The sequence below is a fragment of the Erythrolamprus reginae genome, chromosome 2, assembly GCF_031021105.1.
Source record: "Erythrolamprus reginae isolate rEryReg1 chromosome 2, rEryReg1.hap1, whole genome shotgun sequence".
NCBI lineage: Eukaryota > Metazoa > Chordata > Lepidosauria > Squamata > Dipsadidae > Erythrolamprus > Erythrolamprus reginae.
In genome coordinates this window covers 330,698,607-330,724,338 of record NC_091951.1, presented here as the reverse complement: position 1 = coordinate 330,724,338, position 25,732 = coordinate 330,698,607, and the positions used below count along the sequence as shown (strand labels likewise).

Sequence of the window (25,732 nt, the reverse complement as noted above, 5' to 3'; positions counted from 1 at the left end):
GCTTTCCAGAAGACTGAGAAAGTGGGGATGGTGCGGATCTCCCGAGGAAGCTGGTTCCAGTGAGCTGGAGTCGCCAGAGAGATAAGTAATTATCAAATACAGGAAATCCTTGAATTATGACCACAATTGAGCCCAAAATTTGTGTTACTGAGACAATTAAATGAATTTTGCACCATTTTACAATCTTCCTTGTCAGAGTTGTTAAGTGAATCACTTTGGTTGTAAAGTAAGCAACATGGTTGTTAATTTAATCTGGCTTCCCCATTTACTATATTAATATTAATAGTTTTCTAACTGCTTATTTGTACCCTATGACGATCAAGTGTAGTACCCCATGATTCTTGACAAATGTTATCTTTTCTTCTTTTACGTACATTGAGAGCATATTCATGAAAGACAAATTCCTTATGTCCAAACACTTGGCCAATAAAGAATTCTATTCTATTCTATTCTGTTCTGTACTATTCGCCACATTGTCACAAAAAGTGATCCCATGACACTGCAATGGTCATAAATATGAGTTGTCAAGCCTCTCAGTTTTGATCACATGATCATGGGGAGTCTGCAACAGCTGAAAGTGTGAAAAATGGTCATAAGTGACTTTTTCCAGTGCTGTTGCAACTTTGAATGGTCACTAAATGAACAGCTGTAAATTGAGGACCATCTCACTACCAATAGTGCTCTCTGGCCATAAACAGAAAAAAGAGAAACACTAAGTTTATGCATTCAGTTTTCATGCACATCAGAATACATTTTACTTATCAAATATTTTAGTTTATGTTTAGTTTATGTTTAGTTAAACATTTTAGTTCAGTTGAATCAGACTACAGCATAACAAAATTCACAGAAGTGAAAGGGGTCAGATGCTTTCTGAATTCACTGAATTTGTCTAAACTGTACATCTTTAATAAAGTTTATTTGGCATATTTCTACAGCAGCAGCACTTATTCAAAGGCCAATTGGCATTCAACATATGCATGTTATTAACATTTATGCTTACAGTCTCTTCTCCTTTACAATGTCAAAAGAAGCTGCCATATTCATTAAAGTTGGTAAGCAGTGTAAATGATGGCTGTGACAATGTGGAAGAATGGTGTTTGCCTGAAAAACGGAAAAAGCTTTAGAGGTTTTGAAACAAAGTCCAATTTATTCCATGTACTCACTCTAACTCCCTTGCACAGCTTGATTTATTATAAGACCATACATAATTAATAAAAATACTGAATTGGGGAGAAAATTATTGGAAAATACTCTTTTCTAACCGTTTGCATTGCTTGTAGCAAAGGAAATAATCTATTGGATCTCATGGTAAAGTCATTCACAAAATATTACGTATTAACTAAAGCAGGCAATAAGCAATTGATCAATCCTAATAAAAAATGGACAACTTGCTGAAATGATAATTATGACCTGATAATGTTACTTTAGTAGAGGGAGATCTCAAGTTAAAAAAAGAAACTTAACTGTGTTGTCTTAAACCAAGAAGAGAGGGATTTAGGCAACATCAGCAATGGATTGAAAACAAACATGGATTTTTCTGTAAACTCCCCATATTTTACAGACAAAGCAACTTTGATTTGTAGACCAAATCCAGTAAACCCTTATATTTTCAGATATAGAAAGAGGGAAGGAAAAATTATTTTTGTTACCATCTATCTTTTTTGCTAAAGTAAGACAGCAACTTGAATGTACCTTGGCATCGTTTTTTAAGTTGTCAACATTATTTCTTTCTCTTTTACTACTGGAAATGAAATCCAACATTTAATGCCTATTAAACTGAATAGCAGCTAATGAAAGTATTTTTTTCTTACCATATGCAAAAGTTCCCCCAGTAAGATAGTTGCTCTGACAGATATATGATCATTGCTGCTTGTGATTACTTCAACTAGACCCTGGAATAATTAAGAAATAAAATTCTATATATGTGGTGCATATATGACACCAATGATGCTTAACAACGGACATACTGTACTAAAGAACTGATTTGGTTTTTTAAAATTTAATTTAAAATCTGAACTTACTTCTAAGAGTCCATTTCTAATGAAAGCAGAGAGAACCAGGGCCAAGTAATTGTCCATGAGGTCAGGTCTGGATAAAATAAAAAATGACAAACCTTTGCATTGACTTTTTTAAAAAGAAAAATCTATTTCAATTTATTTCTTTATTAAAGTGAGGCAAAAATGTATACAGTATTCTGCTGGTGTGTGTGTACCTGGATCTGGCTCGGTGAGGTAATATAACTTTAGCTTCTGCAGCTACAAAGCCATCAGAAAGTCTCCAGCTGTCCTGAAAATGGCTTGGATCTACACAAATAAAAATGTGAAAAATAATTGTAAAGATGGGCAGCTGAAAATCCAGTAAAATTAGGACATGGCATTTCTCAAAGTGGTGCGGCATTATTATTTCTCACTGTTTCCATAACAGTTCTTCCTCCTATTCTGCAGTGCTGGGGGAGAGTTCATGCTTGTCTTGCAAACATCATAAAACATCTTAACTTTAAAATCTTTCATGCATGATAGTTGAAATATAAATTATTTTTAAAAAGCATCTCATCTATTAGCAACTCAGACAACAAATGATTTCCTTCAGAGGGGCCTTTTAGACTGTATGCCATAAATAAAAAAACTGCTTAGAGCTGTATGTCACAATTCAAGTTTATCCAAGAAAGATAATTATTACAATTCAGCTGTGGTTAAAGTTCCCAATATAGCACCAGATAAAGAAATGCTCTTGGATCTTCCCAGCAAATATAACGGAGCATTTCCCCAGGTCCAATACTAACCTACACTGAGAAGTGCTTCGATAAATTCTTCTGTCACAACAGGCAGAGGAAGGCGAAATATATCATATAGAACTTCAAGCAAGCCTCGCTGTAACATAAACAGGAATAGGATAACAAAGATGAGTAGAAATATATTTATATGAAGCTAATATCAAAGAAATACAATTTATACATTAAAAAAACATGGACTATCTTCAGGATATAGCTGATGTCCTGCTATAATTGCCAAAATTTTAACTGTTTATTAAACATTTAAAGCAGGAAATTAGTTTTTAAGCAGTGGGCACATTATGAATTTATTATTATTATTATTATTATTATTGTTGTTGTTGTTGTTATGTCAGTACAACACAGCAAATGAGATCACTATGCTGGATTTCGTATTTCATCACCCGTCGGACGCTTCCCAAGCACCTAGGACTGTGTGATGTAGTGGCGAATTATGTTTGCCGATCCCAGTAAAGCGGCCTTTTGCAATTGACAGATGGAGATTTTGTCAATTCCGATGGTTTTCAAATGTCTGCTGAGATCCTTTGGTACTGCGCCCAGCGTGCCAAGTACCACTGGGACCACTTTCACTGGCTTATGCCAGAGTCGTTGCAGCTCGATTTTTAGATCTTCGTATTTCACTAATTTCTCTAGCTGCTTCTCCTCAATTCTGCTGTCTCCTGGGATGATGATGATGATGATGATTAATTAGATTTGTATGCCGCCCCTCTCCGTAGATTTGTGATGAGAACATGTGATGGATCTACTGACACTCTGTCTTGGGATGGTGTTGCCCAATAACAAAATGGCTAACTTGGTAGGACATCTAAAGTAACAACTGCTACAAGAATGTGACTTGGCAAATGTGGCTCCCTCTGCCAGGATACTTGGTACCAATCTGATTAACTTTTGTTTTTATAAAGAGAGGCGAACACTAGATTGCATACGATGTTCATCAATGCTACCATGTTTTAGGAGTTTTTTCTTTTTTAATAAAGCCATCAGTATAATGGTCTTTTCCAGCAATTAAACTTACAGTATCTCTAGATTTATTCAACTACTTTTATTTTGTTTTACTCTGATTTTTTAAAATGATTATAATTAATTGCTTTGGCGTGCTTTGTAAATAGACGCTCTAGAAAAACATTTGTAATGAAAAAAATAAACAATCTGCATTGCACTAAAAAATGTACGGCAGCTAATGTATACAGCATGCCAAAATGTGTAGACTAAGTTTATGAATATGATAGCAATTCTCATGTTTCCATTAAGTTTTTAAATTTTGCTGAACTTTAAACCAAATTGTGATTTATAACCCCTTTAAAAAATACTTAATATAAGCAATCCCAACAAATACTGATGGCAACGCCTGGCAGTGACTCTGACATGTCCTCATATAGAAGATAGATGCCTAAGAAAATGAATGTTATTGATTTCCTAGATTAACAGTACTGTGAGAGCTGAGTGTGGCCTGTGAAGAACATGCAAATCTCACAATTTTTAATAGCAGAAGTTGAAAACATACCCGCACTTCCATGTTAGGTATACATAACACCCCAATAAGAGATTGGATCCCAGAATTCCCAGGCTTACATAAACTAATTATACCTGAAAACAAAATGAAAGGCATAATTATATAACGGTAGTTATATGACCACATTTTGGGCACTTGGCAATAGGCCTGCATTATAGATATTAACAACACCCCACACTCATATAATTCTTTTACGGTGTTTTTGTCCAAAACTCAGCATCTATTTTTGGTGTTTGGTAAAACCAGCCCATAGTAAACAATTAATTCACTTAACAACCATGGCATTCACTTAATGACTTATTCACTTAAAAGGGTCGTAAAATCAGGTCAGTTTTATGGGTGACTCATTTTATGACTGTCATGACTTATGACCATAATGGGTAGACTCCATTATAGTTGTAAGTTGAAGGCTACCTATAAACAAATCATAAAGTTAAAAGAAAATCAGAAAAAAATGAGTGCATCAATACACTTTATTTTGTGTTATTTGTTTCTCAAACATGTACAAAATAGCAGATATGGGTATAAGTATAAACATAAATAAAGTAAATACAGGGATAGCAGGCACGCTGTTGCGCTTATGCACACCCCTTAAAGGCCTCTTAGGAATGGGGTGAGATTGACAGTAGACAATCTAAGGTTGAAGTTTTGGGGGTTCGGGGAAGAAGGAGTAAGAGTCAGGTAGTGACATCTACTTATCTAGTGCATGTTATTCTTTTTCTGCACTGAAAGGCAAACATTTAATTCATCCTTTCTTACCTAAAATTTCAATTTCCAATCTAGTTTGCCCACAAGTGATTCTACTTACATCTACAGTATAAAGCATCTATATACTACTAAAACTCTACATTAGGTAACCTTTAACTGGATGGACTATGGTGCCCCAAATGGGTTAACTTACAAAAAGCATTTATAATCTGAGATTCTTGTGGAAATGAAATTTGGTAAATTTTAGAAAACATTTTATGACATAAAATATTGCCATAAAGCAGTTTATGACATAATAAAAAATGTCACAAAATATTTCCTGGGGTGATGTGTGTGCTATACAGTTCACCATGAGCTAAACAGTTTATGACATAATATAGAATGCCATATAACACTTCCTGTGCTGATGTTTGGCTATGCTAAATAGTTTCATATGGGCTATTTTCAAAAAGAGAGGGCATAGGCGTGTGTGTCTGTGTGTATGTATGTATTATTCTACTTACTATCTTCAGTTGAAGTGAGAGCAAATAGCTTACCTGCCCATGATCGAAATGCTGCCACAATTCCCATTTTACTAGCAGAAAGCCGTGCTTCTCTGTCTTCTCTGTTAAAACAATAGTAAAGACGGTTATGTTTGGGTTTTTTAATGCTACTGCTGTAAAGATCTTATTCCACAAATTAGGAATCTGAGAATAGCAGAGAATGATTGTGTACTTACTTGAGCTGTCCTTCTGCAGTGTCTGGATTATGCCTGTAGTGAAAATCCGTATATGGAGCTAAAATCCGCTATAATAAAGAAGATTGGTGTTATTCCTATTACCATTTTATAAACCGTGTTTTCCCGAAAATAAGACCCTGTCTTTACTTTTTTTTTTAACCCCGAAATAAGCGCTTGGCCTTATTGCCATGCACTCAAAAGCCCGATTGGGCTTATTATGAGGGGATGTCTTATTTGGGTGGAAACTGGGTATTATTATCATATATACATCTATTTAAATGTTCTTCAAAAATTTGTCCTCTTTTTCTATATTTCTATGTGTTTTGTTAATCAGAAGCTTCTTACTTATTACTGGCATGATACAGTTGATCTGGGCTTTTAACATGAAAATATATATCTTGTCCCTGCATTTAAAGTCATTATCTAATTTCCTATTTTTAAGGTAAATTGTGTAGAAAGAAAAGGCACTGGGAGATGTTATAGGTTTTTTTTTTTACTAACTTTATAAATATCAATTGATTTTGAAGGATAATTTACATATATATATGGAAGTATCTAACTTCAATGTTAATAAATAATATTCTGTTATTAAAATATTAAAAGCCAAAGCTTAAAAACTGTATGTGATATACCAGGGATAGGCAAAATTGGCTCTTCTCTGACTTGTGGACTTCAACTCCCAGCATTCCTGAGCCAATCATGCTAGCTCAGGAATTCTGGGAGTTGAAGTCCACGTGTCATTGAAGAGCCAACTTTGCCTACCAGTGTGATATACAAACAGTCCTTGCTTAATGGCTGCCATTTTTAGTAACCAGTCAAAGTTACAAAATTACAAAAAATAACTTTAGGATTAGACCTCACACTTATTGGCATCGCAGCATGCTATAGTTATGTGATTGCCATTTGCACATTCACAGTCTACAGTACTTCCAACAAGCAGAGTCAATGGCAAAGCCGGCAGTAAAATCATACTATCTGATATATTCCTTAACATCCATTGAAATGAAATAAGTCTATCATGGACATGTGATGACTTGTTTACTGACAGAGTGGTAGCTCAGCTGCCAATTGGGGTTGCTAAGTTAAAACTACATGTAGCTAAGCAATTCAAAGTTAGAACAAATAAGTAAATTAATGCAATTATATTTAAAATTACCTCTAATTCCACATCAGCTCGCACATATTGTCGTGTATTTGGATGGTTAAGAAGATGTAAAACAGTCGTTATGAGAGCTTCATTTATACGGCTTAATTGACAATCTATTACATTTTTCAAAATGGTACTTAGACCACCACGGAAAGCAACTATTTCTGGATTTTGAATCGCTGAAAGAGATTATTCCATTTTAAAGAGTATTAAAATTTTTAATAATATTTAACAACTAATTACATTTCCACAAAAATCTTACATTTAAAAGTTAATATTAAATTAGTCTTAAATTCATTTTTCAAATTTCTTCACCAATCCATGCTGCACTCCTTACAGAAAGTTTTGAGAACTTGCATTTAAGACTTATTTCAAATTGTTCAAAAACACACATCAGAACAGATTTAAATTTATTTCAAAAGACATATGGGAAGGGATACAATAAAAATTACACAGCTAATTTGCCTATTCATTCCAAGAGATCGATATTTTTCTGTACTAAATCTCATATTTAACTGAAATAGTTTTAAAAATGCTTACCTAATTCACAGATAATAGCAATACATGCTCGAACCATCCTGTCCCGTTCTTGAAGGCCATCATTCCCAACAGCTATCAAAGAATTGGTAACTGAACTGGGAAATAATGAAGCATTGACTGTAATCATCTGCAAAGAAATGTAGAAAGAAGGAAGTAATTGCTGTATACATGGCTCAATTAAGGAACAATGCAAAATATTCCTTTATTCATATTAGACAGTATTTCACCTGTTTAAATGTTTTGTTTTGGTATTCTGTTCTTAATCAGTAATGTTTTAATTTTTAATTTTATTTTTCAAAACTGTTATACTACAACCGTACAAAGAAGCAACCCTAAAAAGAGAAACACTGCTGCTAAAGCATCAAGATCTTTTTATCCACTTTACACAAAAACTGAATAGCAAAAACATATTCCAAAGCTACTTCAAGATCTGCTGAAATACGCCCCAATGATTTCTCCATCTGAAATGTTCATACAAATAATGTCTATGGAAAAGCTATGGGTATGAGAGCACCATACAGCTCCAAATGTGAACCTAGAAGTCCTGTATGCCTCATTAAAAATAGGTGATTTGGATAGAGGCCAGTTTGACTGGTTGTCTGAGATGGTATTTTAAATCATGGACACTAAGGTAGGAAAGTAGAATGGTACTGTATACACACATTTTGAACCAGAGTTTAGTTGCAGCTAACTATGTCCTGACTTTCAATAAGCTTTTTCCAATTCTTAAAGGGACTTTAACATTTGGTACACAGTTGATCAAGGTTAAGCGGACTCTCAAAAAGTGGCCCTGAATATTGAAGCCCTTGATGCATCATATTTATTCACTAGAAGCCCTGTATAGCAGCTAAACTGACCTAAATGATATTTGATGCTTCTTTTATTTGATATTTCTCCTTCCTATATTAAGCTTTTTCTGAAATTCCATGGACTTTGGAAAACCACAGGAACCACATGAAGTATACTGGTACAAGGTGCAGTAGCACAAGCAGTCTTTGGGGCCCACAGAATGACCCATGTTGCACCATTGCTTCTGAAGCTGCACTCGCTGGCAGTTTGATTCCAGGTACAATTCCAGCGTTTGGTTATGGCTTTTAAAGCCCTCTATGGCATAGGTCCAGACTATCTGATGAGCCATCTCTTCCCAATAAGGCAAAGCCCATCATACTCAAGCTGGCAGAGGTGGCCTGCTGAAGAGCCCTCATACATGGAACTCCGACTGATAAGATCAGGGGAACAGCCTTCTCTGCTGTAGTACAAGCACTTTGGAACATCCTGCCCCCCCCCCCCCCCCCAAGTGAGATTTTCTCCCTATTCTTCTGCCTGAGACAGAAGACATAGCTGTCAGTTGGCTAAGGAACTTAAGTGGGACAATACATAACTGAAGATGGTTGCTGGGCTAACTTACTAACCTCACTTTCCTCCTGCGCTTCGTCCTCCCATTGCTCATCTTTTGAATTTCGTATTATAGTACTTCCACTATTTGTTTTTATTGTTTCATTCCTTTACTATTGTTATTTTTACATGTTAATCATCCCCCCCCCCATTTTATTATTGTAGGCTATAGTAACCCAACGGTGAGATGGGTATGAATAAATTTAACAAATAGCTCAGAACTGTGACCATGGATGAGATACGCAACCAAACTGTTATATTTATTCATATATTTGTTTTGTACTTGTAATCTTGTTTATACCATGTTAACCGAATTTCTTAAACAACATTGTTTTCTATGTTAAATAATCAAGCTATTTGCAATATTATTTTATAATCCTCTAAAACTTGAGATGGATCATTTAGTAAATAACAATATTATATTGTGAGTTTTCACATACCTTTCTGACCAAACGAAGTGCTTGGGTTCGTTCTACTTCATTGCTTTGCTGTATATCTATGCATCTAAAATTAAATACATATATATTTATGTATTTATATTTATAACTATCTATAAAACATGGTTTATTTTCTTAAAATTTTGATGGACTAATTTCTTATATTTAGGATTCAGTCATCAAAAGAACCAGCAGTATTACTTGGTTTGGATCTAGAATTTGCCTTTGACTTCCATCTTTCCATGAAAGTTTTATCTGTAGAATACGTTCGATGGAAAAATAGTACAGGAGACATTTTTTTATTCTTTTTGAAAATCAACTTTCAGAAGATTACATATCCAATACATGTGTAGAAGACTGCACAGGGGTAGCATAGGGAAGAAAGAACCAGCGAGAAATATGTTTTTCACTTCTTCCCAAAGTACAAGTAGCTAAAAATGCTCAAATCAACCCAAAATTATTTTATCAGCTATAATGATGAGATTCAACTTCTAAATATTACTGAGGAAAAGTAATCCAAATAAATAATCCTTGACATGACAATCGGTTAAGCACAGGGTTATTTAAGCAAGATGCCCACATGACCCCTTCGCTCAACAACCACAATCCCAGTTCAGTCACTTGCAAACATTAAATCATTAAGCAGACAAAGTGAAAATGTTGCCTGCCACAGCTACCACAGGAATTGCCTTCCCCGCCATGTGGAAGAGAAAGTCTGTGATTGGCTGGAGGAACAAAGCTCATATCTATAGAATGAAGAAGTCCAGCACCCTTCCCATTCACAGAAGGAAACTGCTGCAGTGGGTTGCAAAAAAGCTAAGATCTAAAGATCTTAGCTTCATTTCTGCAGTCCAATGGATTTCTATCTATCCATTCTACAGCGCATTGGACAATGACAGAAGCTTGTGACTTTCTCTGATGACTTTCTGAGGAGGTCAGTAGAGAAAATTTTGACTGGCAATCACATGATTGTGAAGTGTTTGGCAACCAGTCTTAATCAGTGAAGGGTTGCCGAATTCTGCTGCTGCCGGTGCGCTCTGCGTGCATTTTGCAGGATTTTGCTTCTGCGCATGTGCAGGGATCCGCACCCGCCAGTCATCCGGAGCTGTGCATGCAGCTCCATTTTCAGTACTGGAATGCTGTCTCCACCCACCCACCCACCAATCTAGGTAGGAACCCAATACTGGTCTTAATTGTGAACACGTTGCCAAGCACCCAGATTTCAATCACATGACCATAGGGAAGGAGGGGCAACATTTTACAATGAACAGAAGTGCTTTACAGAGCATAAGGCATCCTTTCCATCTTAACTTTAAACAGTTGTTAAACAACCAGCCGTAAGTCGAGAATTACCTACATTTGCCTCAAAGCTTCTATCATAATCTATTCCAGGCCATTCACTTATAAGTGACTGCAGCTTTATTGCTTCAGCTCATAATATCAACAAGATTATATCATCAGAAGAAACAACACACAAATTATAAAACATACAGCAGGCTTTGTAGATGTTTTTATTAGACTAACATGTGGCTAATGTTCTAGTGTTGGCTTACGTGACTGAAAGCAGAATTTCTGTATACAGTGATCCCTCGTTTTTCGCGGGGAATGCGTTCTAAGACCACCCGTGAAAAACGAATTTCCGTGAAGTAGAGGAAATATATTTTTTTAATGTATTTAACGAGTATTTGGACTTTTAAAACCCACCCTTTGCATTAAACAGTCATTCTATAATGTTTCTCAGCTGGAACTACATGTGATATCATACCAGTTTCTTTAATAGAGTACAGTAATACTGTAGCAAGAATTTTATGGATTTTAATGGATTTAAAATTTCCAATGGATTTAAGCCCCTTTTGAAAACCTGTGAAGTAGCAAATCCGCAAAAGTTGAACCACAAAGAGGGATTACTGTATACATGAATCCTATACAAACACTGAATATACACAATGTAGTAATTACCAACCTTTTTGGCAACAGGAACCAATTTTGTGAAAGAAAACTTTTCCATGAATGGGGAGTGAGGGAAAGAAGAGCACACTACCTAGACCCCACACATGCAGAGTTTACAGTTCACACTCCTATGGAAATCTAATCCCTGATGATCTGGGGTGGGGATACTAGTTCTGGGGAGTGGTTGCAAATAAGATGAAGCTTAACTTGCTTCCTGCTCACAGCCCAATTGTGCAGCCCAATTCCTAAAATTATCGGTCTGTGGCCTGCCAGGGACCCTTAACATATAGGATAGGATCATGATTCCTGTTGCAGGAGGCTCAAGTTACAAATTTAATAATACAAACAGACACTGTTGATTGGTCATATAAACAACAGATGTTTTTGAAATCCAAGCAATTCCAAATCACATTACTGTAGTATTATTTTGGTAATTACCTGGCTATTAAGTAATCCACTTTCAGTTTTAATACCTTCTGTAAAATACTGGAGTCTCTGATAAGATATCGAAGAGCTCGGAGTCCTGCTGCTCGCACCTCTTTCGCTTCATTTAATAAAGCTAACCGCAAACTGTGATGATAAATAAGTCATTCAGGCTAGCAATGATCAAAGTATATCTATTCTATATTCCCCAAATCCATTTATGTGATTAACTTCCTTTGTCTATTTTTTAACACTGTAGTATCCAAAATGTGTTTTTACAACATCTACATCAACAGAAGCTAATGTATAAATTCCTATGTGATTTAAAAATTGTTAAATATTTAATGTTTTATGTATTTAATCTAAAAGTAATAATATGAATCTAGAGAGTGACACAAACATAAAACATTTTACTTTGGGTAAATATTAATTATTGAACCTAAGTCAGAATTACCACAGAAAAACATCTCTGCAAAATTTAAGGAATTATATAATCCTAAATTTGCAAATGTTTTTAACAATTTAACCCATCAATCTCAATTACTTATTTTTTTTCTGAAGAGTTTAAATTCTCCCAATGCTCAGTTCTATAGTTGCAAGAATACAAACAAAGGCTAATTAGTCACTGCTTTCAATTAAGGATATGCACCTCATGTGTTTTTAGATGACCTTGGGAACCATTTCAAAAAATTATTAAGATTTAAATTCTTTGGCTATTCCTTTTTTTAGCCAGTAAAGGTCCATTAATTTTACGCTTAAAAAGTACTAGTTGTCTGGATTCATTTGCAGTTATCAGAATTATCAAAAGTGAAAGAATTATGGGATAAAAATCACTATAAAGCTAAATGTTTTTAACATAATGCTGGTATATTTTACCCAGAGATTTTCAGTTTAGCACATTTAAGATTTTGAAAGTCAAAAGAATGGCCAAAAATGGGTAAAAAAGCACATGGAATCATGTTTCTAAAAAGAACTATGCTTTTTTCTATGCTTAAATGCAGACAGTTAAGTTTATACTATTAAATTCTAGAGGACTTTTCAGAAAATGGAGCTGCTTAAATTATTCTTAAATAAAATCCCCAGTAAATACAATGATATAATTTTAAAATTATAAAGAATAACGTTACTCTTTAGTCAAATATGTCCAATTTTGAGATATATATACAAGGTCAATAATACCTATTTAACATCTTTAACAGATATTTTTATTAATATATATACAGTATATATAAAATGGACTTGTCAAATTTGTTTAAGTATTAAAATAGCACCAGAGGTAGGCTGCTAAGGTGGACCGGTAACGTGTGCTCGCTCCCATGGCTCTGAGTGGTAGCGGAGTCCAGCACAATTCTACTACTGCAGCTGTGCAGGTAGCAGAATCGCACGCGGAGCCCTAGGTGCGCCCGTGTTTTGGTGCGAAAGCAAAAAAGTTTAATTTTACTTTAATCCAGAATTAATATTACTTTAATCCAGAATTTCAATCATCAGATTACTATTTACAATACACAAGACTTACCATATGATGATATCTTCATAAGTAAAACCTAATTTTTCTTCAGTATGACCAGCATTACAAAGAAGCTGCAAGATATAAATTTCAGTACTTTCAACAACGGAACAATTTTCAATAAGCACGTTTAACTAATCATTTCCTCACATCTATACTACTTCCCAATTAACCAACTTGAACATTTTTCCATGATATTATTAAAAGAGAAGGAAATAGCCTGGTTGAATTATTGTCATTAATTTTTGTCAATATTAGAACATTGCTATTATGTCTCCCCTGCTCCTTTTCTTCACTAAACTAGTCATGCCCAGTTCCCGCATTTGTACACTCAGGCGGATACAGGCACGAACAATTTCTGAGACATCTCTGTGAGTCTTGCAAAAAAATTAAATTAAATTAAACGAGTCTCTCTGGGGTTTTTTTTGCAGGGGGGGGGAGTGAGAACATACCCACAAGTTAAATGTATTCAATACCACTAGTACTTCTGTGCATGTTCTCAAATTTTTCAATCATTCACCCATGGCTGGCTTTGATCATCTTCAATGTCTCTTTCTGTACCACACAACACTTCGGGGGGAAATGTTTAAACCTCTTTCCAGAAATTTCTGTTTCCATTTCAAATCTTAATTTTTACTTTAACAAATTTCCTTCTTCAGTGCTATTGTTTTATCCAAAGTTCCATTCTTCAATACCAAATTAGGTCATTAGCTACATTAAACAACAGCAAGAAAATGTGATTATTTTTGTGAAGAAAGTTGATAAAATAAGCATATATATAAAATATACAGCTCAAAAAAATAAAGGGAACACTCAAATAGCACATCCTAGATCTGAATGAATGAAATATTCTTATTGAAACTTTGTTCTGTACAAAGTTGAATGTGCACAACAGCATGTGAAATTGATTGTCAATCAGTGTTGCTTCCTAAATGGACAGTTTGATTTCACAGAAGTTTGATTTACTTGGAGTTATATTGTGTTGTTTAAGTGTTCCCTTTATTTTTTGAACAGTGTATATAAGCAGGGAACGCTTCAGTCTGAATAAACATTGACTTACTGCTAGGGCATCAAAGCCTTGGGGACAACACTACAGCCCCTCTTCTGAATAGTCTTATAGATACAATTAATATTCTCAAGTCTTATAAATATAATTAATCCAAATTTAGTTCAGTTTATTGGAACAAAGTCCACTAGTCAAGTAATTTCAAGTAGGAAGTACAACAGTTTCCAAAACGGCTACCCAATTTAAAAGTCCAGATTTTCTGTTTTAAAAGGTCTTTTGCTTTTCTCCCTTTAGTTCCTTTCTTTCGGGTCTAAGATTTTTCTCTCTATGGTAGATAACCGCTTTAAAAAATAGTTCTAAGAATCTCCTTTCCTAGATTTTCCTCTTTTTTCTTTAAGGTTAGGGTCTAAATAAAAAGGAATCTTCTCACCCAGCTCCAATTCATCTGCATCACTCCTGCACATTTCTTTGTTGCCTCAGTTGCCCCAGCTTTGTGGCAGCCATGATGGCTGCCTCTTTTTGTCGAGGGAAGAAGCCCTGAGTCCAGCAGGAGAGTTGCTGCTCTCCCCTAATACAGGGCGCCCCCCCCCCTTTTCTTCACCACACCTACAGGGTAGTTTTAGTTCCTTTTGGAGCCCTCCAACAAGGAGAAGTTGGCGTGGGAGCAGAGAGACCCACTCCTCACATCTGATACCGCCGTGATGTCAGCCAGAAGTCTGCGACACTGGAAGTTTTTAAGGAGAGGTTGGATAACCATTTGTCTGAAATTGTATAGGGTTTCCTGCCTGAGCAGGGGGTTGGACTAGAAGACCTCCAACTCTGTTATTCTATTCTAATGTACTCTGTAAGATTCCCCTCCTTTGAAATAACGTATCCCAAAACACAGATGGCTCGGCTCTTAGTTTGCCAGAAGGTTGTAAACAACTGGCTTTTTGAGAACTGATTGATGTAGAATCACTGGCAGATGAATGCTTTTTATTAATTTGGGTTATCTGGGATTATGATATATTGTTATTTTATTAGTTACTACATGTTCTACCTTGCCTAGAATCCTAGTCAATAGGACTAGATATCCAACATCTCAATTTCTATCTTAAAAATGTATTCATATATGGCTAACAAATTCTCCAAAAGTGACAGGCTCAGCTGACGGTTGGCCCTTTCAAGGTCTTCACAAGAAAGCATATATATTCAGAACATACTGTACTTCTTCTGGAAGCACATCCAGAATTGTTTTGTATACATCAAATACTGTTATATGCACATGCTTCTTCAACATGGTTCATTATTACAGCAGTCTACATATTTGTTCAAGCTCTGCAAAATTGTGGATATCCATGTATTTTTTTAAAAAAACTAGCAACCCATTACTACTTGAAGACATTATCATCCCATTGCTACTTCATTCAACCACAATTTTTCTAAAACAATTATTTCATGCACTAATAAAAAAAAAATAATGTAACAATCACTAAATTTCTTACCTTTGTAAAATTATTCAAATGGCCAAGTTTTCTCATATTTGAAACCCCTTGCAATTTGGCCACATTTTGAAGAATCTCCCTCACGTTATCTGAGGGGTCTACAAAAAAAATATGGTATAGAGTTAGATAAACTATATAGTTCCCAAAACAATGAAAATTAGATCACAGTGTAACTCCATAATTATTTTAATACTTATCTTTGAGAATTCCTGTCATGTTTTGATACAATTTATTCTATACTGAGATTATTATTTTGTTATTTATTTATAAATGTGTGCCTTTTTCTGATCCAAAAGACAAAGTACAAGCTGATTTGGAGACTGAAAAATAACCACTTTTATTTTATGTTAGACACCCTATAATAAACTGCAATGGTGTAGAACAATATTATATATTCGGCTATCATCAATCCAATACAAATAGTTTTCAGTTTAATGATAATTGAGACCAGAATTTCCATTGTTAGATGGCGTGGTTGTAAGGTGAGTCAGATGCAATTTTACAATCTTGAAATAAATCACCACAGTTGTCAAGTGAATCAGCAGCTGTTTGGCAAACACCCAATGTTATTTATTTAGTTTACCAAAAAAAGTAGCAAATAACAATACCATGACCACAGGATAGTGCAACGGGATCATAAATGAGGGTTGGTTGTTGAAAATGCAATGCAATGCAAGTGCGGGAGTGATACAATGGTTGCAAGTGGACATTGGTTGTTACTTTTTCCCATGCTGTTGAAACTATAAACCAGGGGTCTCCAACTTTGGCAACTTTAAGACTTGTAGACTACAACTCCCAACTCCCGGCCAAGCCAAAGTTGAATACCCCTTCTTTAAAGCACTGTAAAAGCCCTACATGGCTTAGGACCAGATTATTTATGGGACCATCTTCTGCCTCACATGTCCCAGTGACAGATTAGATCGCACCGAGTTGGCCTTCTTCGGGTCCCGTCGGCCAAGCAATGTTGGCTGGCGGGACCACGGGGAAAGGCCTTCTCTGTTGCGGCTCCGGTCCTCTGGAACCAACTCCCCCCAGAGATTCATATTATACCGGCAGGCCTGGGGCCGTTGAACTATTGTATACCGCTCCGGGCTGTAGTATGAATGACGGATGGTTGTATGTTTGTTTATATTGGGTTTTAAATTTTGTATTTGTTTTTGTAATATATTTTGGGATATTTTTAACTTTTGTAGTTATTTTATTGTTGTAGGCACCCTGAGTTCGTCAGGAGAAAGGCGGCTTATAAATCTGATAAATAAATAAATAAATAAATAAATAAATAAATAAATAAATAAATAAATAAATAAAGTAAAATAAACTGCACGGTTATTGAATAAAAAATCCTTATTATTTCGTTACTGCTATAATAAGTGAAATTAAAAATTTTGATGGAAGAGAATCCTATAAAAGTATTTTCTAAATAGTAAACATTTTTGAAATTCCAAAGATTCTTTTACAAAGTGAGAATAGTGCTTTCTTCTAAAAAATGAAAGAATGAGAAGAGAAAAAATAGTAAGAGAAAATATTTTATAAAATTTAAAAAGCAAAAGCTACAAACAAAGGAGATTAACAAAAAGTTTACAATAGTATTGATGTATCCAATAGTATTGATATAAAAATACCACTAACTATTATAATCTTTGACTTTTAAGGATGCATAATAGATGGGACAAATAATTGTCCTACAATTTAAAACCATCAGCAATATAATATGGTTGGTGTATATTCTTTTGTTTTGAGCATTTATCAGAATATTTCTAATTCTAGATTCAAATAATTTTGCTATAAAAATAATTTAGATTTCAACTGCAAGTTCATAGAGTTATGAGAAAATCTTATTTCACTGGCAAAAATTATAAATCAAACTACAGACAGTCCTTGTTTAGCAAGCACAACTGGGACCAGCAACTGAACCAGTAAGCAAAGTGATTGCCAAGTAAAACTGTGACCATGTCTATGATCTTAACTTCAGCTTTCATTTGCTTTATAGACCTGCAAAGGTCAAAAATGCAAGAACTGGTTTCAAAGTTACTTCTTCATCACTCTCATAATTGAGAGCAATCACAGTACTACAGAGTTGCTAAATGAGGACTACCTGTGCTTTCTCAGTAAGGCTCCACAAAACAAACATTCCAGCTTGATCAAATTAACTGCCAAAATGCAGTTCTATTTGCCTTTTCTCAAAGTAGTAGTAAAATATCCTCTGGTCACAAAGCTGTAAAGGCAGACACCTGGTTCGTATCATTATATGTAGTGGACATGCCCAAAAGCAAAAAAAGTAAAATAAAATACTGGACAGAAATACTGGCTGGAAAAAAAGGTAAAACAACATATTGATTTGAAACCAGAAATATTTATGTTGGGCATTTTACCAAATAAGTACAATAAAGGGAATGCATATCTGATTTTAAATGTATTGACTGCAGCTAGAATTGTACAATTTGCACAACAATGGAAAAGTGAGGAGATCCCAATAGATGAAAATGTGATTTAAAAAAATATTATAATGTGGACAATGTGCCTTCAGGTGCTTTGGAGAATAGATGGATCCCTGCCCTCTTCTTTGGGGCAGCCCTTTCTAACTTGCCACAAAGAACAAGTGTGTCCTTCAGTCTGAAACAGGTCATGAACTTCTAAGCTCTAGAATGGGGAAGTGAAACTTGTAGTCAAGCTATACGTCCTTACAAATAAGGAAAAGAAAGAAACTAAATAATTTTTGACCTGGGCTTTATTTTATCAATGGTTAGCTGATAAAAACAGGAAATAGAAACAGGAAAATATAAAAAAAGGATCAATGATATAAGGGCGGTATAGTAAAATGGTGAAGTATTTGTTTGTTTATTTATTAGATTTCTATGCCACCCTATTTCTCAGACTCAGGGTGGATCACAACAAAAGTGAATACATATCACATAGAAATCTAAAATTAAAACCTTCTAAAATCCCCATTTCTTAAAAAAATCACTCATATTCAATCCATCAACTTATATGTTCATTCATCGACTGGGGCAAGATAATGGAATTAATGGCCCCAAGCCTGTTGGCAGAGATCTTTAAACTCTTACGGAAGGCGGGGAGGGTGGGAACAGTGCAAATCTCTGGAGGGAGTTGATTCCAGAGGGCTGGGGCTGCCATAGAGAAGGCTCTTCCCCTAGGTCCTGACAGATGACATTGTCTATCTGACGGGACCTGGAGAAGGCCAACTCTGTGGGACCTGACTGGCCACTGTGATACATGAGGAAGAAGATGGTCCCATAAGTAATCTGGTCCAATGCCATGTAGGGCTTTATAGGTCATAACTAACACTTTTAATTGTGTTCTGAAACCAATCAGCAACCAATTCAGAAGTAGTAGTTGTTATTATTATAGAATCAACACTAATGCAATGAACACTGTTGTAAATATTTTTATTATTATTTCCTAAAACTACTTGTACCCAGACAACACTGTTTAATTGAAAATAGAATTGTTATGGGTTATAAAATAAAAAAAGGTGATAGGGAAAAAGGCATGTATGATATATCACAAGAAGCAGAAGTACATTGATTACGAAGTATGGTTCCAAATATTCTGGAAATTAAGTAACTTAACTGGGCTGCAGACTGTGACACCATTGTTCCTGGTATCTTGTTGGACCACCTGCAATTGGGAGTAGGAGGTATTGCTTTGCAATGGTTCTGCTCCTTCCTCAATGGACAATTTCAGTCTGCCATAGCAGGTGGGAGGAGAAATTGATCCAATAGCTACTACTGGGTGGAGTGCCACAGGAGTCAATTATCCCTTTCTTATGTTTTAACATGTATAGTAAACTGATGGAGGAGATCATCTGACATTTTTGGATGTGATAGCATCCTAGTGATACACTACTACCCCAGCCTCTAAGAAAGATGTGGTTGATGTTATCTTATTTGGAAATTGCCCCTCTCCCTCACAGAAGGACCTGTGTACAAATAAGTACCTGGAACATGTGAAGATTTGTAGGAGAGACAAGAGAGAAAATCTGAACCCACCTAAAATAGAATAGCTACTTATACAATGTAATTATTCTGGATTTATAACTTCTGCGTAAAGTCTGGTAATAGAAAAACTTAAGTTTAGCTCAGTTGCGGTCTTTCTTACTGCAAGGATACCTAGCTATAGTAAGGTATTCCCTCTGTACCAAGTAATTAGACTACTGAAATGCACTTTACATGGGGTTGCCCTGAAATTGCAACTAGTCCTGAACATTTGTTTAACAGGTTTACCATTGTATAACACTTGTATATGTTTGTTTATTTAGATTTGTATGCCGCCCCTCTCCGCAGACTCGGGGCATGAAACAGGAAAAGCCGTTATATAAAAAGATTTAATGGAATAAAATAAATTAATGGATAACCCCATTCAGAAATTATGCAATTGTCATCCTGTACCTTCATTGAAACAAATGAAAGCAGAGGGTTTTTTTTAAAAAAAGGTAATTCATGTAATTACCGTAAGTGTTAAACACCAACTTAATGACATCTAACCCAGCAATCCAGTCATGTCTATGCTGAGAGGAGAGATCATATTAGCTATAATGGAATCTTAAAAATAACAACAAAGGCATTACACTTGTTTTGTTGCTAAAGAAAATATTTCAATGCTTGAAATGATTGTTTCATAATCCAGAAGCTTTTAAGTTTGTTGCATCTGCTATTACAGTTTCTATAAATTTCAGACTGAGTCACTAATATTCCATTATGCACTCTAGCTATAGCTTTCCTCAAATATGTCAAATGGTTCAAAATGCTATAGCAAGATTACTTTAGTATGTCATATTCATTTTCAATTCTATATATCTTGTTGCATCATACTTTTATTTAATATTTACTGCAAATAAACCAGACTCTTAGCCATCATTTATATATGAAGATACACATAGATTCATATCCCATATCAGCCAATATACTTAATTCTTATCACAAAGAGTTCTGTATGCTATAGCAGTTTGAATGCTAGACTAGCAGCAGGTTGTAGTCCAAGCTCAATCATGGAAGGTAACTAGTTGGGTTTGAATCAATAACTTTCTCTCACCTTATAGGGTAATTTTAGTGAAGAAAAATAGAAGGAAAAGGACAGTAATTTAAGCTTTTAAATAAAAAACAAGATATAAATCTAACAAATACATAAAATGTATTTTATTCATATGGCAATAGAAGTCTGAGATAGAAAATATAACATATATGCTGGGACTTAGTTGCTTATTAACATGAGTGTGAGCAGCTTTCATCCCCCTTCCTATAGCAAAAGAGTAAAAAATAAAGAGAGAATAAAATATCAGGCCACAGTGAGAAATATCAAATTACTAAGAAAGAAACTATGAGACTAGAGCTTCTAAATACAACCCCAGGTTCTAACTTATAGTAAATCCCCTTCACATTTTTTTTTAAAAAATGCAATTTTTAAAAGAATTTTTTAAAATAAGTTTTACATCATCAATTCAGTTATTTTATTAAAATTTTGCAAGACTGTTGCCAATTGAATAAGACAGAACAGGATTAAACGGATAAATATTTAGGTTTGAATTCATTTGGATTTCCATTAAAATAGTCACGATACGAAATAATTCTGTTAGAATAGGTTTTGACTCTATGTTCATTCCTAAATCTTTGAATTCATGTAACTGTATAGAGGCATGGGATTTGTTTCCCACATCCTGGCATGGGACAGCCTCCTTGTTCCCTTACTTTGTGCTTATATAAAGAATATATTGTCAAAGAAATTCCTAGACTGTGATTGTTTATACCAATTTTTCAGAATATAATACACACTTTCCCCCCACTCCCCAAAAGAGGATAGAAATGTTGGCGCATCTTATAGACCAAATATATCAATTTTTGGCCTCCTGAGACGCTGCCCCCATGTCCCATTTTTACAAAAAAATGGGCACAGATGGTTTGGGGGGCATGCAGAGCATTCGGGACCGCCTTCTGCCGCATGAATCCCAGTGACTGGTTAGGTCCCACAGAGTTGGCCTTCTCCAGGTCCCATCGACAAAACCATGTCATCTGGCGGGACCCAGGGGAAGAGCCTTCTCTGTGGCGGCCCCGACCCTCTGGAATCAACTCTCCCCGGAGATTAGGATTGCCCCCACCCTCCTTGCCTTTCGTAAAGTCCTTAAAACCCACCTCTGTCATCAGGCATAGGGAAATTGATTCCCCTGGGCCGTTTCTGTTTTATGTATGGTTTGTATGAGATGTCTGATTGTTTTTTATATTAAAGGTTTTGAACTGTTTTAACTATTGGATTTGTACTGTTTTTGTTGTTGTGGGCCACCCCGAGTCTTCGGAGAGGGGCAGCATACAAATATAATAAATACGGTAATAATAATAATAATAATAAAGAGTGTTCCTGGGGACTCAGGAAAGACAAAAACTCCCCCATTTTCCCCAAAAACCAGAGGCATTTTTTTTCTTCCCCCAGCCCTGAGAAGCATTCTGCAGGCCTCCCAAACCTTCTGCATGCCCCTTTTTCACAAAAAATGGATTAAAAACAGAGTGTGCAGAGGATTTGGGAGGCCTGCATAGTGCTCCTGGGGGCCGAGGAGCACAAAACCTTTTTTCTTACTTACCTCTTCAAAATCTTGGTGTGTCCAAAAAGATATCATAAATCATATTTGTAGATGTTCTGGGGGGTGTTTCTGCATTACAAAATATCCTAATGATACTCGAATAGGAAGGCCATATATTATTTCTGTCACCCATCATATAAGTTTTAAAATTTAAAATCCATAAAGCTCAGAGTGAAATAAACAGAATATTATTTCATTATGTCTCTCTCTATATATAGAAACACACAAACAAAAATCATTTTTGACAATGCAGAATTACTTATTCACATTATTACTAATGTGACAGATATTCAAAAGTTTAAACTTATACACACAAATTTCCCATACTATCCATTATTTTTCAGGCATCCAATAATGTCACTTTATGTAAATGCCCATTTTAATAATATCCAAGGACTTTGTCCTTTAACAAAAAACTAACAGAAAAACTTTATATTTTTCTTGGTTAACAAAAAATAGGCAGCTTAGAAACTGCATTTGATTTTGTGATGCTATCTACCATATTTTTATGAGTATAAGATGCACCTTTTCCCCCCTTAAAAGAGGCTGAAAATTTGGGTGAGTCTTATACTCCAAATGTAGCTTTTCCAAAGCTTTTTTCCCTAGCCCTAACGAGGTGCTAAAGATCTTCCCAGCTGGCACAATTTTTGCACTCCTACTCTATCCGAAGATTTTTTTCAGTCCTAACTAGGGGATAAAAATAATGTGCTGAAGCTGTTCAGATTAAAGACACTAGAAACATAGAAGTCTGACGGAAGAAAAAGACCTCATGGCCCATCGAGTCTGCCCTTATACTATTTTCTGTATTTTATCTTAGGATGGATATATGTTTATCCCAGGCATGTTTAAATTCAGTTACTGTGGATTTATCTACCACGTCTGCTGGAAGTTTGTTCCAAGGATCTACTACTCTTTCAGTAAAATAATATTTTCTCATGTTGCTCTTGATCTTTCCCCCAACTAACTTCAGATTGTGTCCCCTTGTTCTTGTGTATACTTTCCTATTAAAAACACTTTCCTCCTGGACCTTATTTAACCCTTTAATATATTTAAATGTTTCACTAGCCAGATGAATACCTAGATTTTTCTCCCTATTTTCTTCTCCCAACACTAAGGTGCATCTTATACTCTGGTGCATCTTACATGCTGAAAAATATGGTAATTTGGGTGGAGAAGTAAGTATATCATGCATATTTTTAGCTATTTTTACATACAGAAAAGTTCCTATAATTTTCACAGGTAGAGTAAAAAAATAATTAATCATCCAAGCAAATTATTGCCAGCCCATCAACTGATCATGAGTAAATTTGCAATTTTCAAGAAATTTGAGGATTTTAATGACTAACTACTGGTTTACACTCAGCAGGTGAGTTCTACGTTATTAAAGCCTATTCAGAAGAATTGTAGGTGACCTGCATATTATATGTAACAATGAAAAGAACCATCCAAGAGGTTTGCATGGTCTTTCTCTATTTTTCTTTTGGTCTTCTTTTAGGTCTTCCTTCTCAGGAAAGGAAGAGACACAGCATATCACTAAAGCAGCTTACTCATAACTGTTTTATTGACTGACTTTATTTCAATCACCCATCTCATAAACACAACTCTGGGCAGCTGATAAGTTAAAACCATATATAACTGATTTTTTTTTAAAGGACAACGTATTATGACAACCAAGGAAATCAGCAACATATGGTTTCAATTTCTATAATTCTGACTTCACACCCACCTCCTCATGGCTGGGAAAATACCTAGATCTAAACAGACCCGTAAGATAGGATCTAATCTACTTTGGGATAGTATGATTTGATAGGACAGGCACTATGACAAAGAAGGTAGGCTTCTTGAGTTCTACGAGGCAGTACTATCTAACTGATAAAAAACCCAGAGATTAGGATCCCACAGAACAAAGGCAACAATGCAACAAGCACCACTTCTACACCACCTGTAAAGGAATTTAAAAACACTTACCTGCGCAGTTAATACTGCTAGTATTACTTAACCCTGATTTAAAAATATGGACATTCTCTTTCTGATCACATTTTGCTAAACAGATCTAACTTTCTTCAACTTTTTTCATCATTCAAAGTAAAAAAATCAAACATAGGGGACATACCATGTTTTCCTGAAAATAAGATCCTCTTACACACTGCTCAAAAAAATAAAAAGAACACATAACACATAACTCAAATAATACATCCTAGATCTGAATGAATGAAATATTCTGATTGAATACTTTTTTCTGTACAAAGTTGAATGTGCTGACAACAAAATGAAATTGATTGTCAATCAGTGTTGCTTCCTAAGTGGACAGTTTGATTTCACAGAAGTTTGCTTTACTTGGAGTTATATTCTGTTGTTTAAATGTTCCCTTTATTTTATTTTATTTTATTTTATTTTAAGCAGTATATTTTTTGAACCCTGAAATAAGGGCTTGGCCTTATTGCCATGCACTCAAAAGCCTGATTAGGCTTATTATCAGGGGATGCTTATTTTGGGGAAAACAGGGTAGTTAAGTACTATTAACTAAACTGAACTGCCTTCTTGAACATATATAACATGGACTATGTTACTGAAGCAAGTTTGAAGAAATAGAACATATTACACTATGCAGTAAACACATTTATAATAAGTAAGTAATAATAGAACAATACACAAGAGAAACATCCCCATGCAATACATTTTCATAAATGTATGAAAATGTAACCTCATAAAAGTTGTCAAAAGATCCCCAGAATCTACTTGACTTTGAGAAGACTTCAGTATATTTTTCTTTCAATAATCTAGAAAAGTGGTATATTAATTTGAGTTACAATGTATCAAAATGTGTATCTAGACACAATCTGTGGCATTTAAATTAAATGAACATTTTCTCTATTGAATGTCATCTTTTAACAATTTCGCTCCAATTTAGATTTTACAACTGCAGTATGAAGATGTCCATAGTGAAGTCCAGTAATCACTGCAGTAATGTCCAAACATAAAAATATTATGCTCTGTCTCAATAAACAGTATCTTTTTGCATTTTGTCATTTAGTCTTCATCTGTTGAGACTAAAATTATGGATTTCATTGTGCACTTCTGAACTTATCCTGTGCTATCCTTTGTACTACATATTCTGTCAGAAGCTTATGCACTTATTATAATTTTTTTCTGATAAACAAGACTGTACCAAATATTCCACTCACTTTACAAAGGATTTGCAAATACCAATATGCAGTATACTAGAATCTATTATTTTATCTACCCAAAACTGTATCTAAAACAAATGTTACTTTGCCATTTACTAGTGACGAATTGCAACTCTGCTGCCCAGAAATAACATGAGAGAAAAAGAAAAAAACAGCCTTGTTCATCAATTTGGACTAATGAAGATAAGCTAGTTTATTTATTCCAGAAATAACATGCTGCTGTAAAAACAGTCCTGAGACTGACTAATATATACCTTCTGAGTTTTGCTTGTACTGTATTGTAATTTGTATTATTTTAATATAATAGATACTGCCTTAAGGAGTATGTATGTAATA

General features: G+C 34.9%; 1 protein-coding gene across 1 annotated transcript in view; it reads right to left on the bottom strand.

The window, feature by feature from the left end:
• The window catches only part of RICTOR (RPTOR independent companion of MTOR complex 2), a 56,484-nt gene that overhangs the window by 28,607 nt on the left and 2,145 nt on the right, over positions 1 to 25,732 (bottom strand). Inside the window, exons 3-16 of the mRNA XM_070743420.1 lie at positions 15,620 to 15,717; positions 13,139 to 13,203; positions 11,638 to 11,769; positions 9,253 to 9,316; positions 7,418 to 7,544; positions 6,887 to 7,056; positions 5,731 to 5,798; positions 5,549 to 5,616; positions 4,296 to 4,378; positions 2,783 to 2,870; positions 2,213 to 2,303; positions 2,022 to 2,088; positions 1,812 to 1,892; positions 1,001 to 1,101 (exon numbers count right to left, since the gene is read on the bottom strand). Of these exons, the coding sequence (XP_070599521.1) occupies positions 1,001 to 1,101; positions 1,812 to 1,892; positions 2,022 to 2,088; positions 2,213 to 2,303; positions 2,783 to 2,870; positions 4,296 to 4,378; positions 5,549 to 5,616; positions 5,731 to 5,798; positions 6,887 to 7,056; positions 7,418 to 7,544; positions 9,253 to 9,316; positions 11,638 to 11,769; positions 13,139 to 13,203; positions 15,620 to 15,717 (1,303 nt within the window). The remainder of the gene's footprint in view (positions 1 to 1,000; positions 1,102 to 1,811; positions 1,893 to 2,021; positions 2,089 to 2,212; positions 2,304 to 2,782; positions 2,871 to 4,295; positions 4,379 to 5,548; positions 5,617 to 5,730; positions 5,799 to 6,886; positions 7,057 to 7,417; positions 7,545 to 9,252; positions 9,317 to 11,637; positions 11,770 to 13,138; positions 13,204 to 15,619; positions 15,718 to 25,732) is intronic.